At 40.8% G+C, this 19,115-nt stretch overlaps 1 protein-coding gene across 1 annotated transcript in view; it reads left to right on the top strand.

Moving 5' to 3' along the window:
- Positions 1 to 19,115, top strand: part of ALCAM (activated leukocyte cell adhesion molecule) — a 93,402-nt gene that overhangs the window by 64,547 nt on the left and 9,740 nt on the right. Inside the window, exons 2-9 of the mRNA XM_034060071.1 lie at positions 258 to 358; positions 2,943 to 3,162; positions 7,505 to 7,569; positions 7,929 to 8,016; positions 8,858 to 9,040; positions 11,776 to 11,903; positions 13,612 to 13,741; positions 18,603 to 18,715. Coding sequence (XP_033915962.1) covers positions 258 to 358; positions 2,943 to 3,162; positions 7,505 to 7,569; positions 7,929 to 8,016; positions 8,858 to 9,040; positions 11,776 to 11,903; positions 13,612 to 13,741; positions 18,603 to 18,715 — 1,028 coding nt within the window. The remainder of the gene's footprint in view (positions 1 to 257; positions 359 to 2,942; positions 3,163 to 7,504; positions 7,570 to 7,928; positions 8,017 to 8,857; positions 9,041 to 11,775; positions 11,904 to 13,611; positions 13,742 to 18,602; positions 18,716 to 19,115) is intronic.

Below are 19,115 nucleotides of genomic sequence, written 5' to 3'. Positions count from 1 at the left end.
GCAGTCCTGTTTGGAAATGTACCCCACTTGACTTTAGCAGGAAATGTGGGTCCAAAAAGGTTGCAATGTTTAAATAAACAAAGTTAATGACAGGAATCCTATTTTATTAGAGGTTTGGGTATAAATCCTACATGCTGGAAAATAACCATTTGTCAAGGAGGTGGCTCTATTTGTAATAGCTGTGAACCACATGTTAGCTAGCATATGGGGACTGAAGAAAACACTTAAAATTGTTTCTCTTTCTGTTTCTCCTCCAGCTCTGGGATTGTACACAGTAAATGCAGTATATGGAGATACTATTACTATGCCTTGTCGTCTAGAAGTACCAGATGGTCTTATGTTTGGAAAATGGAAATATGTAAGTATAGCTTACCTTACATTCACTAAAGCTGGTATGTTATTTTTTGTGTGTGTGAGATCACAAGATTCCAATTGGTAGGATTTCTGCCTCAGATCCAGAGACATTCATTCCTGTGGTTGTAAGGCTACAAGATTCCAATCTGCAGAATTTCTGCCAATGGTAGAGTTTGAGGAATTAATCTCATTGTTCAAGAGGAATAATTATTCGGGAGTTTTCTGCCAACCTGTATTAGAGATCTGGCACATTTACCCAGTGGTGTCTCACTTGCTTGATAGAGCCATCGTTGTATGCTCAAGTACTTTTGAAGTAGGCTGCCTAAAGCAGGACAGTGCTTTGTCCATGAGAAAGTGATGTCCTTTACTTGGTTGGTCTGACAGTCACTGAACACTGTTTCATGCTGTATTGTATTTAATAAATGCTGAAGAAGAGGGCAGAGCTCACCTCGGAGTTTCTGGTGGTTTCACTCTATTTCTGGTGCACAGAAGACAAACATGAAAATACAGTGTCCTCTTGGTTCTCTTGGTCAGCTTGAAGTAGGAACATCACCTGATGGGCTTCTATATGTGATTGGTACCCCAGGCCAAAGGGAGAATAAGCATATCAGTCAAATGAAACCTTGAAGGCATGCATACTGAAGAATACCAGAATACCAAAACCCTTATGCTTTTCAGACTGACATCAGCACAGTTGGTTTTCTTGCTTCTGTGAAGTTCAGGTGATTTCTACTCTAACAGTGGATTTATAGTTATATAGCTCTCTCTTTGTAAATGGCATCTACCAGCCTGTTTTACATTATTCTGGTCTGCTGCTGGGAGGTATGTCATAATCCCTCCCTCCTCCTTCCTTTGTACCTGGAGGTTTGCAGCTCTTGCAGCCCTCATCCACTCAAGAGTTCCTTCTCTACAAACATGTTTTGGGAAGTGATGGCAGAAGTCAGTGGGGAATGTTATGCCAAAACATTCAGTGAACCTGTTTCACATGAGCGCTCAGAAGATGCAGTGCCTGCATTTTGCAGTGTGTTTGTTTTAGTCTGCTGGCTTTTTGGGGGAAGACACAAGTCTATATGAAGATGCAAGGATATTTTGAGGGAAAAGAAACTCATTATCTCTGTCTGGTGCATTTGGATTGCTCATCTCAGACAAGTACCAAGCAGCAAATGGTATAGCTTCTTCTAAGTGGAAAGGGACTTGAAACCCAACATACAGAAGAGCCCATCTAGTTGCTATTGTATAAATTCTTGACACAGTGCATATAACCAAGTAAAAATGGTATCTGTTCTCACAGGACATCTCCCAGCCAGGCGGTGCTTGGTGTGTGAGGGGATGTTAGGGTGAATATTTCATTGGAAGGAGGAGGAACTATGTTTGCTGCTCTGCTGCTTTGGGAGAAGCAATTCATGTTCCTGGTGGGAGCCCAGGAGCACTGGGTAGGCTTAGAGTTAAGAGCTCTTCTGCACTTGACAGCCAGTTTTGTGTGTATCAAGTCAAGGCAATACTTTCTTCCCTGTGTGACAGACATCTAGAGTGATGTGAAAGTGGGAGAAGGAGAAAGACTGTAAGGGAATTGAACCTTCACATTAGCTGTTGCCTCTTGCTCCTTGCCCATCTCTGGCAGCACCCATCTCTTGTAACAGCATCTTCCTGCTTTTGCGGCCTCTGCAGTCAAGCTGAGGTTTTGTGCTAGGAACGCAGCTTTTATCAGTGGTGCAAGGTGCAAGGGATAAAAGAGAATGGAAACCTCCTTCAGCCCCCAGCACAATAGTGAACATAGAGTCAGCCTTTGACCTCACTTTAAATAAGGGCAAACAGAACCCGTCCCTGCTCTGTGTGTAAGGATGGGGGGAATCAAATCCTGCAGAACTCCACCTGTAACTTTGTCTCTCAAAAATGGTTATTTTTTGTATGGGAGTCTTGTGCAAGGTTGTCAACTTTGTATTTCTCCTTAGGATGGTAACAGCAAATACTGATTAATACAAGGAGGATGTCTAGAAAATGGTGTTTTGCAGATTATTGGGGCATGCATAAGTAACAACATTTGATTTATGTATAGTCCCATGCCACAAGCTCCTGGCTCCTTTCAAAGCAAACAAAAAAATAGTTAAAAACTAATTTAGAATAAAATAGGCACTTTTGCCTGATTAAATCCTGCATTTGGAATGAAGTCTGAATATCCCAGACAAACAGTGTGAATATGTATAACAATCATGGAAAGGAAAAGGAAACTGAAGCTTCCAAGTCAGGCTCAACAGAATGCTTCTGTTTCAAGTACTTCTTTTTGTACAGAGCAGCTGGTGCCAGAACCACCAGGCCTCATCAGAGAAGACCCTCTGCTATGCTGAGATTGAGCCAAGGGATTGAAATTATCTCTACTGATGATATTCTCTGTGTGTACCACAGCAGTCTTAAACTAGCTCTTGTATTACACTGAATTTCTTGTTGGTATAGCAGAAATTAATCAGGAAAAAACCCATCTGATGTAGTTATCAGATTTTGCTATCAAATGATGCATTTGTACCAATTGCAGATCTTGAGGAACTTCTAAATGAGCATGCAAACTAGAGGTATTTATCTTTTTATTATAGGAAATGCCGAATGGATCTCCAGTATTTATTGCCTTCAGATCATCAACAAAAAAAAACGTGCAGTATGATGATGTACCAGAGTACAAAGACAGGTTGAGTCTCTCAGAAAACTATACATTAACCATCAAGAATGCAAGAATCAGTGATGAAAAGAGATTTGTATGTATGCTTGTTACAGAAGATGATGTTTTTGAAGAGCCAACGATAGTCAAAGTCTTCAGTAAGTAGATCTAGTTGTTACTGCTGTTAACATTCATCAGCATCTGAATTGTAAAGTACAGAAACTTTTGTTTAAGGGAAAGATTAAAGCCAAGAAAGTAAGTTTGGCTGAGTCAATTACTAAGACTAGCAAATCTCTGCAGCTTTCCAGAATGTAATCTACTGGTGGCATTTATGTAACGGGATTGCCTGCACTTGCAGTTTATTCATGATAAGTGCTGGCTCAAAGAGAATTTTAGGCTTTGATAATGACTCACTTATATGATGTCATTTGGCCTTGGAAATGAAAACTGTAAAATTAGCACTGATTATTTTCCATTTGTTGTCCAAGTGAATTTTTCTGCAGGAGGGAAGCATTAACTGTGTGCAGTCTGCAAGATGAGATCAGGGAGAGGTTTAAAGCAGCACTTAGCAGCCTATATGCAATGGTACAAACTGTGAGGGAGAGAGTGAGAGGCTGGAAAATGAGCTGCCAGCCCCAAATGCTTATTCTGTCCTCTCCAGAGCTACCAGGAGGAATACCGATGTGCAGTTCCCTCTTAGAGCACAGTAAAGTTTTAGTGATACTGCTATAACCCAACTGCAAGGCTGATCTGCAGTGCAACCCCCTGTGCTCTGGGGCACAGTCGTGCTCAGGTCATACAGGAGTGTGGACAAACCTGGCCTTTTCCCAGGGCTGATTCAGGGCAGAAATGTAATCCTGCAAACCCTGACTCTTGTTGGTGGCATAAGTGAATTTGAAGCTAGATTAGGAGTCAACAGTAAGTCTGTTCCTTTGTTTCACTTTCAATTTGACTGCAGGAACAATTGAATTAATGACAATAGGGAGGAGTGTGCTCAGAGCACACATAGTGAGCACAGTGCTTCAAAGGAAATGATGAAGAATTATCATGTTTACTTACCACGCAGCAGTAAATAGGTAGATGAGACAGTGGTATACAGTAAAATGAAATGCTAACTGCTTGAATTACTGTGTATTGTACTAAATATTAATACAAGGCTAACTCAGCCATGGAGTGGATTCGGAGACAACTGCAGGAACAAACTTGCCAACAAAGTTTTCAAGCTGACAAGCAGGTATTCTTTATTGCGGCACCGGAAGACATGGGGGACAACTCCTCCTAACGTGTGTCTCTCTATTGCTACACAAGCCGTCCTTCTATAGTCCCTGGGCATACATACGTATTCAGGAGGCTACATATGGATTATATCACTTTCCAGAAAGCTCCCTGCATGCGTACAGAACTGTGATGCTGGTCTCTGAGGGGTGTTCACTTCTTCCAACAATCTTCATCACTTCTGGCAGCCTTTGAAGCACGCACAGTAGATGCTTGTACCAGTTTAATTGGTTCGCTAGCACCAGAGACATAATAATTCTCCTGTCCTCCTACTTCTCAAATTAGTTTACCTGTAGCCTATCCTGGACACCTGCTATTCCCAGATACTCCTTATCCCTGCGTCCTGTTCTTCTAGACTGTTTTTCTTAAGACTACATCAACTCTAATGTGCCCTGATGTTCTCCAGCTGTACTCTATTGTTTTTTCTATGTACCATGCACCTCAGTAATTTTCCATTGCTACTGTTACAAAGCCATCAAACTTAACATTGCTTAAAACTAATTCTAAAAGTTTATATTTTCCATTTTGTGTTCCCCTTGTTTCAGAGCACAGGTTGTATGTTTTATTGTATGCATTAGTACTAATAGAGAAGTCTTCTATTTGTGAGAGAAGATTAGGCTAGAGGATGCCACACGTACTGTGGCAAACTTAGCACTACAAGGAACAATAACCCTTGCAGCTTTTAATGTTGAGTTCACAACTTTATTTAGGGTTATTTTAACATTTCTTTGTGTTTCACTTCCTTAGGTCTGGTTTCTGGTTTTTCATTTTTGCTTGCTTGCTTTCTGGCTTGCTTGTTCTAATTACAAAAGAGTTAAGAATAGCCTGCAGGCTTCATTTATTTAACCAGCAGAGTTTCTAACTTATTGAACCACAGATACAGAGCTAAACTGCAGCAGTGCGGACCCTCATAAACCAAAATCTTGTGCACCTGAAACTCAGCTGTATCCCAGAAGTGGTGCCTGACACTGGGTTTTACTGGAGCTTGTCATGTCCTCAACTGTGCTAACTGATTAACTCAGAACTAAGGAGCTGAAATGGTTCATTGCACAGGTACCACCTGCTAGTCTCATTTACTGGACTGCTCCAACAAGCTCTACTCACTTTCCAGATGGATCCTGTCAGCATCTTTTTTGTGGAATTAAATGGCCAGTTTCCAAAGCTGAGCAGCCCAGCAACCATAAGCTGCTGTCCTACCATAGCAATGCTTGGCTTTTGCAGGCAGTAAGCTTTTCCCCCCCTATTATAGGACCTATACAGAGTTGCAAAATACTCTGGCATGCTCTTAAGCTGAGAGATAAGCAGTGGGCTGAAGCTGCAAACCCACCGAAGTGGGCTCTGCTGCTGCCAAGTTTACAGTTTCTTATTGCTTCAGACCCTGAGCTAGTAATGCCAAATAAGTCTCCTGTCGGGAATTACCTTGGTGCACGTGCTGTGGCTGTGGGAATCTGGCAGTGGGTATTTGCTGTCAGAGGCTCCTCCAAGGGAGAATGTGGCTGCTTCTCAACTGGTACATCTCTCTGCTCAGTGACCAGGTCACTCAAACAGGGAGAGCCACACAGGGCTACAGAGCAGGAGTCTTCCCTTCAGTAGGAGCATTGCAGGGCTGGGGAGCCCAAGGACCAAAAAGTGCTGTTCTCAAACCAGACCTGAGGGAGATAGGAGATGAAAGGAAGCAAAGCTGAGGCAGGGAAGGGTGTTTTAGCTTAACCAGCTGGTGACTTGTAACAGGCAATGAAACTGTGCATGTTTATGGAACCCAAAAATGTGAACCAGGAAGCCTGTTAATGGTGTTGTGAAACCACACTTGCTTGAATTAACATTAAAATGTTTTGTCCTTGACAGGTTCTTACAGAGACAAAGTTAACCTTTTTCCATTAGAAGTAACAAAGGAGAAATAAGTATGCACATATCTTAAAAGAATAATCTTTACTAGCCCTTTGGAGAAACTGTGGTGGTTTTGGTGTATAGCTTTGATTTCTTTTTGGTTGTTTCAGTTTTTTAAACTGTCAAATTAATAGGTTCTTTTATTGCCTTTCATTTCCTTTTTGAGCTGTTCTTGTTCCATCCTGGTGTAGTCTTCCAAGTGAACAATATGTGTGCGTTTGTATGCACACAAATACACACATATAAACGCACACGCCTACAGAGCAAATGGATTATTGTTGAACCATGTTGGCTTGCAGTCTCTGTGATAGCAGGAACAGCACACCTGCACATCAGCTCATCAGTGGGTAGAGATTTTGGCAGGGTAGTAAGTTCACTTTGGGCTGGGATTAGTGGCACACACACATTATTTATTTATTGTACAGCTTGATTTCCATAAGCTTGCATGGTTGAAGATGTTTCAGTCTTTACAAGTATATAATATGAATGCATTTTAATGCAGTATAGCTAGGTGCAGAGGCTTTTTTTGACTGTATAAACATTGATTTATTTTTTTCCCCTTACTCTTCCCCTCTCCTTATAAAATTGTGGGGAGAACTGTCTCTTTTGAAGATAAACATTTGCATTCCGGGCTTCATGCCAAACTATTTTAACAGACAAGTTATATAGTCTCTAGAAAGTACTCTTTTAAGATGGAAACATTGATAGATCCTCCACTTTGGCAGGCTAAGAGGTCCATCTACCATAATAAAAGCAAATAAGAAGACATACTGGCACTGAAGAAAAAGTTTGTTTTTTTAAGGATGTCATAACTAAGAATCAGTTTAAGTAATTACATTTATCTCTATCATCTGAATTCCTTACAAGTAACAATCACAGTTAGAAAAGTAAACATTAGAAGAATGATTACGTTGAATTGGTTCCTTTCTAATGTGACAGCTCAGCTACAGTAATACCCACAGTAAAGCTGCTTTTCTGTTGCTATCGTTTCTATACCACTCATACCTTCTCCAGTGTGTGTATCACATAAATCAGATCAGGTTCTCTTCCCAAGTGCCGCACTGGTCTGCCTGGCTAAAAAATGTGTTGTCAGAACACGTGGAATTCATTATGACATGTTTTAAAGTGATGGCTTTTCCCTTCTCAATCCATTTGCTAATACTGAAATAGAAGTATCTCAGTTTTTCTCCTTGTAATGGCAAAGTGTAGGTAAGACCACACCAGACCAGATTGTTCTATTTAGTCTCAAAGTCCATGAGGGCTGTTTAGTAACATTTTGTTTTTCAAACAGCTGTTTGTGCTCCCTTCACTGGTACATTTATCCTATTTATGTTTTAGAACAACCCTCTCAACCAGAAATCTTGCATCAAGCAGACTTCTTAGAAACAGAGAAGCTACAAATGGTAAGAGCAGCATTCTCCCTCCAAGTTTGTGCCTGACAGCTGCCTGAAGTCACCATGGAGAAAGGTGTTGGGATGAGGCTCAGAGAAGGGTGCATGTGTGTCTGTGAGAGATCATGGTCTATAGCCATTTCCCTCACCACTGCTGTACTGGTCCATCTTTGTCTTAGACCCACCAACAAACCCTCTTCCAAACTGCACCAAAGCCTCGTTGATGGGTTTTGTCCTATTTAAGAAAAACAATTGGGAATTAAGCATTTGAACCTATGAGAAATTTTTACCCAAAGCACCACAAGCAAATACTGAATTATGCTAAAACATAGAGGAGAGAAACAGCAACTAATTCCTGTCTGTTCTTGCAGCTTGGGGAGTGCGTTGCGAGAGAGAGTTATCCTGAAGGCAATGTTACGTGGTACAAAAATGGGAGAGTTTTGCAGCCCATAGAAGAAGGTATGTGTCAATAATAGCCAAGATCTGTAAATCCTCAGGCAGGTGTATGCGTGAAGAACTGTCTTTGTAAGAGTTGCTCCACTTCAGTTTAATATATTATTCCTTTAAGGAAAACTACTGGAAAGATGAAACTGGAAGGAAGCTTGTAGGCCATTCAAAGCACCCAAGCTATGCCATATAATCTCTTCCTTTCAGTTCCAGCTTTAAAACTACATCATGGGGAATGAGGGTTGCCTTTGTTAATACTATTGTAAAGCTATTCTTGAGCCTGTGTAGCTAGTGGAAACCTGAATCTAATTTCCAGCTTCTTATTAGGTGTTAACTGTCTCAGTTTCATACCTGGCCAATATTGTGTTTGGAACATGTAGATAATCATGTCTTTATGCAGGTCTTCATTTTCCAGGATATTTACGAAGAATGATTATTTTCTCACGTTCTTTCAAATTTGATTTTGACAGGCTAATCAGACTTTCCATAAAATAGACAATACTTACAAAATTCAGTTGTAAATATCCTAAAAACTGTTTTCCCCAGGATTTTTGAGGCCTTCTTTCTGCTTAAAGATTGAGCTGAGCTTTGTATTAAAACCCCCACCAGTTTACAATTAGTTTTCTGGTTTGATTTGCTCTAAGATGTACAGCATGTTAGGACTTCGTTGTTGATAAAATGTTCCTGATGTACATCAGTGGCAATACTAGAGGAAAACTGTACAGTCTCTTGGGTAATTTGTTGTGTTGCTTGCATGCTTGTATCCTGATAACAATACAGAGTAAGCAATAACATGTAGGAAAAAAGGCTTCAGGTTTGCCTGTGTGACACTGAAGCAGTATTTCCTTTTCAGTTGTGATCATAAATGTGCAGAAGATCGTGGACAAGTCAACTGAACTCTTCACCATGACATCATCTCTTCAGTACAAGCCGACAAAGGAAGATGCGAACGCCAGGTTCACCTGCATTGTGACATATTATGGACCATCTGGCCAGAAAACAATACAGTCTGAACCAGTTATCTTCGATGTTCACTGTAAGTTATTAGAAAGCACTTGTTACTTTATGGAGTCTAACTCGGGTGTGGGAAGCAGAATCAGAGACATTCTACAGAATTACAGACATAGCTGCTTGCCTGTTGAGATGGTTTCTTCAAAGCTGATTTGCAGCAAGAAGGCCTGAGTACACTGTGTAATTTTTACTTCAGATATACCTGATACTTCTTCCTAACATTAGAATGCTGAATCTCAGGACTGTTGACAAGATGAAAGTGGTAGCCACAAAAGCTTAGTGAAACACACTTTTCAGAGCTCTAACAGAGGTCAGAGTGGTTGATCAGTGACTCTTTGTACCCCCTGAAATATGCAAGAAATACACAATGTGGTTTTTAGTATACTAAAATGTTATCATTTTTGCAGAGACAGCACCAAACAGCTAATGCAGGCAGACTACCTTGCACATAATGCAGTAGCTTGTATACAGCTGTAAACTGCTGATATTTACATTTAAAATGTATCATTTGAATACTGGTAGATTTTTACATAGAAAATCTATAAATAGTGACTTCCAGCTGGCCTAAGTCCTAAAGCAGCTTTCTTACTTTATTACTGACCAAGTGGAAATTGTATTTCTCCTTTGGATAAACGAAACGGGCTGTTGGCAAGGAAAGGTCATAGTTGGTGGTAGCAATTAGAGAAAGGGGGAAGAGGGTTGCAGAAGTCTTGTAAAATGACCTTGTAAAATGGCCTTCTGCTTCTGAAGGACTGTATAAGGCAGCAGGTTGTAGCAGAATGTAGAGGAACAGGAGATACGCAATATGTCCAGGCAAGTGTTACCTTTCTACACATCTCAGGTAATACTTGAATTTATAAGTCCTTGTTTTGGGAGTCTCCTATGTTGGAGATATTCAAGGCCCACCTGGTCAAGTTCCTGTGTGATGTACTCTAGGTTACCCTGCTCTTGCAGGGGGGTTGGACTGGATGATCTTTTGAGGTCCCTTCCAACCCTTGGGATTCTGGGATTCTGTGAATGATGCAGTCTAAGTATACAGTCCAACGGCTAATGGGATCTTGCTGTACCTTGTGTAACAACTCTGTAATGTGCTTGAATACAGGTCTTCCGAGGTTGGGATTAACTTCATTACATAACAGGTTAGAGTCAGACACTTTATATTCATGCTGCTTCCAGCACTGGTGTCTCCCTTGCAATTATGCAGTTGTGGCCATGGTGGATCTGGGATAGCAGCATTTGTTTAGTGAGTAACTGTCTTTTGGATCCCAGACAAAACACTGATTTGCTCTCTACTTCTATAAATGATTTTTTTTCCAGTTTGGAGTATGAAATCAAAGATTTGCTTCTGGTTGATTGCAGGAGATAGAAACGTAACATATTCCAGCAGGGAAGACTGGTGATTTGTAAGAAGTCATTCTTATCTGTCCATTTTTAATCCCATTCTGTTCATCTCTGTAGGAAAACCTGTTCCAAATTAAAATCCTAAAAGTCATCTTCATTATAATTCATAGAATCATAGAATAGTTAGGGTTGGAAAGGACCTCAAGATCATGTAGTTCCAATCTGCCTGCCATGTGCAGAGATGCCTCATCCCTTTTCATTCTTGAGACAGCTTCAGCTCTGAAGGCGCTGAAATGGGAGCTGTTGGACATGGAAGGGAGTCGAGGCTACTGTATCTGAAGGAGGGAGGATGTAGCTTGTTGAAACCCAATACCCATCCTATGAGGAGGCTGGATGCTGTGTTGGGGTTCTCAGTCATTAAGAGGCCACAGCAAAATGCAGTTTGTGTTATTGAGGAATCCCACAGCAGAAGACAGACAGGATGAATGCCTTAAGGGTCGGCAGGGCTGTGAAGCACACGCTTCACTAACCATACAAAATCAACTGTCAGGCAAGGGTTTCTCTGCTATGTAATTTCCTTTTTAGTGTCTAATAAGATGTGCTCTACTGTGTCTTGATGCAGGACTGGCATCTTTGGTGGGATTTATTTATCTGTTAAAGCTAAGGCATTGAGAGCTGTCTGCCCCTCTTCCTGTACTTCTGTTCATTATCCTCTTTTTTTCCTTTTTAAATATATTTAGGTTTCTACTTGGAAAGAATAGTATCTATTAAATATATTCTGTCTCTGTTTAAAAAATTACCAATGTGAAATGTAAGTTATAGTTCAACTTCACTGAACATGACAGAAGTATGTTACATTTATAGTTTTGTTGGCTATGTTAAGGGTCCTATTATGTTCACCAGATTCATCTTTCTGGAAGCCCGTAGTGTTCAGCATATAGAATAGGCTGAACATAGTCGCTTAGTTCATATTTCTTTCTTTTTAATGCAAGAAGGTTATTATCTAGTACTGATGCAAGGCATTGAGAGCTTCAGTTGTTCTTCTGATTGCTGCAGTCCTCCAAACAGTAAGCTTCATGGAGAACAAGTTAATGTCTCATAATGAAATCACACCATGGAACTGTTTGTACCCATCAGGGTTTTTTTCCTTTTAAGTACATGACATGGTTGTAATCATTGCTGTTTCGGTTACAGGTATTTTGGTGAACAGAAATGAATGAAATCATATGGCTTATTTGCACTTACTTCATTGGCAAAAATGCAGAAAGTGTGATTAACGTCAGTTCTTCTTATGTATGTGAATACCTTCACCTGCTGGATGATAAAATCTTGTACTCTTCGGCCATGAATATTGACTACATAGTGTAAGAGTGCAGGTTTTTTTGTGGAAGCTGTTAAATGTGTACATTTCCTTCACAGATCCAACAGAGAAGGTGACTATTCAAGTGCTGTCACAAAGTAGTACGGTTAAAGAAGGCGATAACATCACTCTGAAGTGCTCAGGAAATGGCAACCCTCCTCCACAGGAGTTCCTGTTTTACATTCCAGTAAGTCCTGCCTTGATGTCACTGTGTAGTGATATATTCTGTATCATCCCTTCCTACAGATACTGCTGCATGCCAGTGTATCTGTGGTTTCTCTAACAAATGAAGGAGGGAATTCAATGCAACAAAACCTCAAGATAGACATCAGCCATTGCAGCTGACTCTCAGAATACCTATCGTGAGTTGGCAAGTTATTCTGAAGAAGCATCTCCTACACCCCACCTACCTGAACTTTCTTGAGGCTTGGACCCACTAAAAATTACTAATTTTGGAGTAAAAAAATGATTTCATACTCATTTCCCATCATCAGCTATTCTGTGAAGAAGCAGTTTTGACTAAAGCCATTCAGCATCTTGAATGAAACCGTCTCATCTGTTGTCATAACAAGCAAAGACCTAGCAGGGAAAGTACAGGAAATCAATTCAGCTGGGTTTTTTTTTGCTTTCACAGATGAATCTTTGTGCAATTCCTTCAGTTAATTTATTAATTGTTGGCATAACAATACCAAAAAGAACAAGTGTGAGAGCACAGAAGAAAGGGTAGAAAAAAATCTGTCAAATGCATAAGATGCATGGGACCATTAATCTTAGTATTGGTGAAATCCACAGGCAAATGAGGCTTTATATTCCTAGTCCTGCTTCTCTTCCTATTTTATATCCCTTTTTTGTTCCTACTGCAGTAGCAAGCAGAGCTGTTTTTGAGGGAGGCCAGAGGCAGTGGCATGCTTCAAGGTATTTCGAAAACAGCATGTCACCTTTTGAGCGTAATCCTCATCCACTTTGGACTCCTGGCATGTTTGAATGGCTAAAGAGCAGCAAGGGAAACTAGGAGCTGAAGTCCTCCTCTCTCAGAACAGCCATTTAGATTCAGTGAGTCACCCTGGGAACCCACTGCCAAGGAAGACAGTATATGGTATCTCCTCTTGCTCTGCTATCACAGTGAGTGAGCTAAGCACCCAAGTTTGTTTCACCTTCAGTCTCCCTCTACCTGACACTAGTCCTTTTTCTGTAGGTGAGTTGGAATTGGTGATTTCTTTGCCAGACTCATGGGTATATTAAATCTGTTTCTGAATTCAGAGATACAAATTAGGGGTTTGTTCTGCGCTTGTTTCAAAGGTAGTTTAAATCAGTCAGTTGTAATTGGGGCAGGGGGGAACTGGAGAACTGGGCAGCCAGAAAGCAATGCTTGCTGCCTAATTCAAAACACCAGTTTTTGTAGATAAATACATATAAAGTAGTGTATACCCTAACAGACTCCATACCGTGATATGGATAGAGCAAGGTTGGTTTGTGCTGTTTAAAAACTGTGCACTGCAGTACACTTCATGATTTTTCCTAAACTGAATATATAATTTCAGATACAGATTTAGAAACACAATTTGTTCTGCTGTTGTGATTTCTGCAACACTGTGTCTCCTGCTTTCTCCCATTTTCTTTCTGCTAAATGTTTGGATTTTGTATGTTAATATCCTCATAAAAGAAGTTAATCATTCAATTAAAAGAGTAAGCTCTTAATTGTAGGTGGTTTTTAATACTCTGATGTCATGCAGGAAATAAACCTTAGTATTACTAACAGGTAATTACACTTCAGTGATGCTGTGTCTATACATATTCTGGAGTATTTCACTGCCCTTATAATAAAAAAATCCTCATAAGAAACAAATGTTTTTAGCAGGCTCATATGCAATAAATGTTCTGTTTTCCATCCACAGGGAGAAACAGAAGGCATAAGAAGCTCAGATACTTATGTAATGACAGATGTGAGGCGAAATGCAACAGGAGAATATAAGTGTGCTCTGACTGACAAAAGCATGATGGACTCGACCACCATCACTGTGCACTGTAAGTCATTGAATTTTGCACTCCTAGTTAGGATACAGACCTCTCTTGGACCTTCTGGGATGCTCTCTCTCTCTCTGCTTTATGTAGGTAGATCAGTCTAGTTAACATCTAGGAGAACTGTGCAAGGTCCTACACCTGGGTCAGAGCAATCCCAGGCACAGCTACAGGTTGGGCAAAAAGGAAATTCATGGCAGCCCAAGGAGAAGGACTTGGGGGCATTGATGGATGAGAAAATGAACATGAGCCATTAGTGTGCGCTTACAGCCCAGAAAGCAACTGTATCCTGGGCTGCATCAAGAGGAGCGTGACCAGCAGGTCAAAGGAGGTGATCCTGCCCCTCTACTCTGCTCTCGTGAGACCTCACCTGGAGCATTGTGTGCAGTTCTGGTGTCCTCAACATCAAAAGGACATGGAACTGTTGGAACAAGTCCAGAGGAGGCCATGAGGATTATCAGGGACTGGAGCACCTCCTGTATGGAGACAGGCTGAGAAAGTTGGGGCTGTTCAGGCTGGAGAAGAGAAGCTGCATGGAGACCTCAGAGCAGCCTTCCAGTATCTGAAGGGGGCGACAGGGATGCTGGGGAGGGACTATTCATTAGGGTCTCTAGTGATAGGACAAGGGGTAACGGGTTGAAACTTAAACAGCAGAGGTTTAGGCTGGATATAAGGAAGAAATTCTTTACCGTGAGGGTGGTGAGGCACTGGAATGGGTTGCCCAGGGAGGTGGTGAATGCTCCATCCCTGGCGGCAGTGTTCAAGGCCAGGTTGGATAAAGCCTTGGGTGATATGGTTTAGTGTGAGGTGTCCCTGCTGAAAATATCTGTACATATTCCATTTAATGAATATTTTGCATTTAATAAGGTCATCTGCTGTTTTCCTACCCAGTCTTTCTCTTTGCCAAGAGCCTGGGTATGTAAGATGTGAAGAGAGCTCTGTACTACTGCCACTAGCTGCTCAGTAACGAAGGTAGCTTGCTGGTAGTTCACTGTGGTAGACCTGACCCTTTTATTTTACTCCAAGTGGATTTCATGTCTGCTTGTACTTCCATAGTTACGCTAAATAATGGCTTCCTCAGCTCCAAGTTATTTATAACAAGACAGTTTTTCTTTCTCTGCTATTTCGTCTGCATGTCAGAAGAGCTTTACTACAGAAGGGAAGCATGTATTTTCTTGACAGAAGTCTTTCCAGTGTTGGCAGCTAGAACAGCTACCCAGAACTCATAGGTACACTGAAGTACCCTACTGCTTCTCATCGATTATGGTTCATTTTGTGTAGTTTTGCTTTTGTTACAACACCTCTATCTGCAGTAAAGCCTTTGCTTAAGTGAGGCACAGTGACCTGGAGTAGTTCTGAAAACCTTGAATGCCCAGACCATGCGTTATCTTTAAGCAGGTTCAGTATCTTGCTGTGTGCTAGTCTAAAGCATTTATGCAGCATGTTTGCTTGTGAGAAGAGCTCCCCTGAAAAAGTCATAAACCTCTTAGATGCTCTTTAATATCCTCATGCATCTTTTAATTGCCTGCATTATATCAGCTTTCCAGCATAACTCAGTAATTTTTACTGCTTTCTCCTTATATTATTTTTGGTGCTATAGCTTTTATTTTTTAAATAGATTTATTATGTTAATATTATTTTAAATTTAAATTTAAAATTATTTTAATATTATTTTAAATAGATTATCATTTTTAAATAGATTTTATTTTTTTAAATGACTGCATAATGGCTTTTTGCCCTCCAAATAATACTTATTAACACCTATCAAACCATCCCACTTTTTCTCCGTCTTTTGCTTTATTGCTTACTTTTTCACATACGGGTGAATATTGCTGTGTATGTTCTTACACTGACAAAGCCTTTGTTCTGAGTTGGGGCTTTTTGTTTCCTCACATCCAATCTTGGCACTTCAGATTTTTTTCTTTTCACTTAAAAAAACAAATGAAACAAAAAACCCAACCCCACAAGCAAACAAAACCACAAAAACCCCAACCCAAAACCACAACAAGAAGCAGCAATATAATCATTTCAGTTTAAATCTGTGAAACTAGTGATAGTGATTTGTTACGTTTCAACTCTAGTGCTTTTCCCCAAACAGATTTCATTGAGCATTATAATTACACTGGTTCCCTTCAGTGTCTAGGTTAGGGCAAAGTGTGTTGCACTGGTATGAGAGTACATCAGCACGTTATAGACCTTAAATATTTGTTGTAGCAGAATATCTGATGATATATGAATGCCAATTGTGAGATTAAAGCATCCCAATTACTCAGTGTTTTATGTATAAAGTAAAGCAAGGGGGTAAGAAAGAGCCTCTTCCTCTACCCACAGAACATAAGGGACAAACCTGACAACCTGAGCTCTTGTCCCCAGAGCAGGTGCAGGATCTGTGCAGCACAGTCTCAGTTTAAGGTCTGGCAGATCCGAGTGCTTGCAGTTGGTGCTGTTTGTCCCTCCACAGAGGGTGCAACCCGACAGGATTGATGTGGGTTTGGGTTGTTAACTTCCTGCCAGCTCTGCTGCTTGAGTGAGTTTGGTCAGGGTCAGATGATGGAAGCCTGCAGGGGCAAAGCCTTCTTACCACCACTTAAGAACTGCTATAGTAGAGAACACTGCACGGCAAGGAAAGCATCTAGCAGTACAGGATGGGCATTCCTTCCCTCACCTGTGAAGAAGCAGATGACTGTTTCGACTCACAGTTCCTTTTATCTCTTCCTGTAGTTGTTTCTGCATGTAAAACCCAGTATGGAGCAGGGCTGTGGAACCTGATCTGTGTGATGCTTTCCTTTCTGCTAAAATGTACTTTTTGGGGAAATAGGTTTGCAAACCTTCCAGTGAATCACAGACTTCAGCATTTGTGTTTCTCTGTAGGTACTTTTAATAGTCTTGTGCTACAGGCTCATTGAAAAGACAGGGAAAATCTCCTTTTAAATGTCGCATGGAAAAATCTATTCTCAGTATACTAGGAGAACTTTCTGGTTGTTTGCTGGTATATTTAGGGAGTTGAGACTACAGGCAAGAGCTGTGCATAGTTTTCCCAGTTGCAGCACAGTATTCCTTTGTAGACTTCCTTTAAATGCTGGGAGCCTGTCCTGTAAGGGCAATAGAGTTTCACAACAGAAAGGTTTGCTACATTCTTCCCCACATTAATTCCATACCTCTCACACATGATGTGTTAATACATGCCAAATGCATTCTCTGTCTGTTCCCTGTCCTGCTTGGTATGCACAGACAGTACTGAAATCAATGCAAGACTTCAAGTGAGACCACATTAAGAGCTATCATATATTGAAAATGGTGCCTGATGAAAAGTTTGTTTATGAAGAAAGGTTCAAAGCCAAACAGGAAATGTATGGAAAAATCTTTGCAACAAAGTTTTTCTCTTTTAGTGGCAAGGAAGATGAATTTTGACAGTCTTCTGAATGCAAGAAATGTTTTCTACTCACACTTGTGTACCAAGAAGAAATGATTTACTGGTAGAGCATATAAGTTGAGAGGTAGAAGTATCTATGTTGCTTTGTGGAGCCTACAGATAACATGGCAGAATATTAATCCAAATGAGATTTGCTTCTGTAGAGTTCCTAGCAGGGATCCTGTGCTAAACAGTAGCTTAATTCTGTACTTGCTTCTTAAGTCACTGTAGAAATAGTGCTCAGAGGTATGGGGTTCACCGCACACATTGTACATCCTCCTGAACTTCTAAAGCAACCCAGACCACTGTGTGAGAGGGATTGTAGTCTGTTACAACCCCCCAGGCAAAAACCAGGGTAGGGGTGTCACAGGCATGCTGTCATAGAATCCCTCCTGTATGGTCTTTGATGATTTCTGAGGTTTGAGGTGCTTGCTTGCTCCAGAGAACAGAAAGTTGCAGTAGACGCTGAAGAAAACTCATCCTGAGGGCAGGAAATAAAAACCTCTTAGGTTTGCCTTCAACCACCTCTCTGCCTTGGTAGTGTGTGCTCTAGAATAACAGCAAGAGAAACCATCCTGTACACTGAATCTGTGTATCAGTGCTCCCTGGCTGCATCCTGTTCTTAACTCTGGGTTTTGTTTAGGTCTTTTGTTTGCTTGTTGAAGCAATGGTGAGGTCTGGAGAATCTTGTTAGTTTGGTTGCATGTAGTAGTGTGGGGAGGCCATGTGAGAAATCCCCATAGGAATACAGAAACAAAATGCCATTTGATCTTGTTGGTAAGGTCTTTGCAGAGATGAAAGTACAATTCTTGTGACCTTTCAGGCTAGGTATTAGACTTGTAACACAGATAATAATATAGATGGACCCTTGTTGTTCCCTCAAGTTCTGCCTTTGATTACCATAGTGTACCCAGGGCAGCCACTGAATGAAAGCTAGAGCTGACTTCACTGTTTTGTTATGGAAAACTCACTGTTTTCCCTTTCCTTTACCAACTGTGATTTTTACCCCATTTTTTTATCCTTTTTTTTAGTCTGCTTAAAAGCCAAAAGGGGAGTTTTGTAGTCCTTTGCCAGCAAGGACAATATCCACGATGCAACCACGTGTGCTTGCCATTTGATAGCATGCGCCTGTGTGTGTGCATCTGTGGTGCACACCAAGCATCTTGGTTTACAAGCAAGGAACCATGAGAGGGGAAGCAAAGCAGAGGTTTAGCTTGCCAAACTCTGCTTTCTCAGTGTAGGATCTTCAAAGAAATCACTAGACCACCAGATCTATATAATAGAAAACAGAGAAGTGTTCCATGATCTTTCTCTTACTGGTTTCACCCTGTCTTGTGTCAGACTCAAGTAAAACTGGCTGTAATAACCCTGGAGTCAAAGCAGGTCAGGCAAAGCCTGGACACAGAGTGAAACAGTCTTGGGGTGAACGTCTGACACGTGTTGTTTCTGTGGCAGATCTGGATGTGCAGCTCACTCCCAGTGGAGAAGTGACCAAAAAGGTTGGGGAAGCTCTGCCTGTGTCCTGCACCATTTCCTCGAGCAGAAATGCCACTGTGTTTTGGATCAAGGTAGGTTCTGGAGTGATTTCCAAGGCAAGGCAAGGGCGATTCTATAGAGTGTCCCAAAAGTTACGTGGATTCCAAATGGGAAGAGTGGAAGATCACAAAGTTTTTGGTTTTCTGTGTCTTGGGTATTTTCACGTTACATTGTAGTGTTGGTGTATGTACACTCTGAGCGATTGAAAGCACCTTTTTTATTGTGGGTCACAAAACATCAATAATTATTTTTATGGAAATAATTTATTTTTATGGAAAAGAAAGAAAAATTATCTAACAATGAATGGGACATTATGATTATCATCATCTATCATCTGTCTGTCATCTATCTGTCTACTTATCTATCATCTATCTATCATTTATCTATCTGGCAAGGCTGCCACTCTTTCAGACAGTTTTCGACAGTTCAGTA

Source organism: Melopsittacus undulatus, chromosome 2 (genome assembly GCF_012275295.1).
Source record: "Melopsittacus undulatus isolate bMelUnd1 chromosome 2, bMelUnd1.mat.Z, whole genome shotgun sequence".
Taxonomy (NCBI): Eukaryota; Metazoa; Chordata; class Aves; order Psittaciformes; family Psittaculidae; genus Melopsittacus; species Melopsittacus undulatus.
This window is presented reverse-complemented; position numbering and strand designations above follow the sequence as displayed.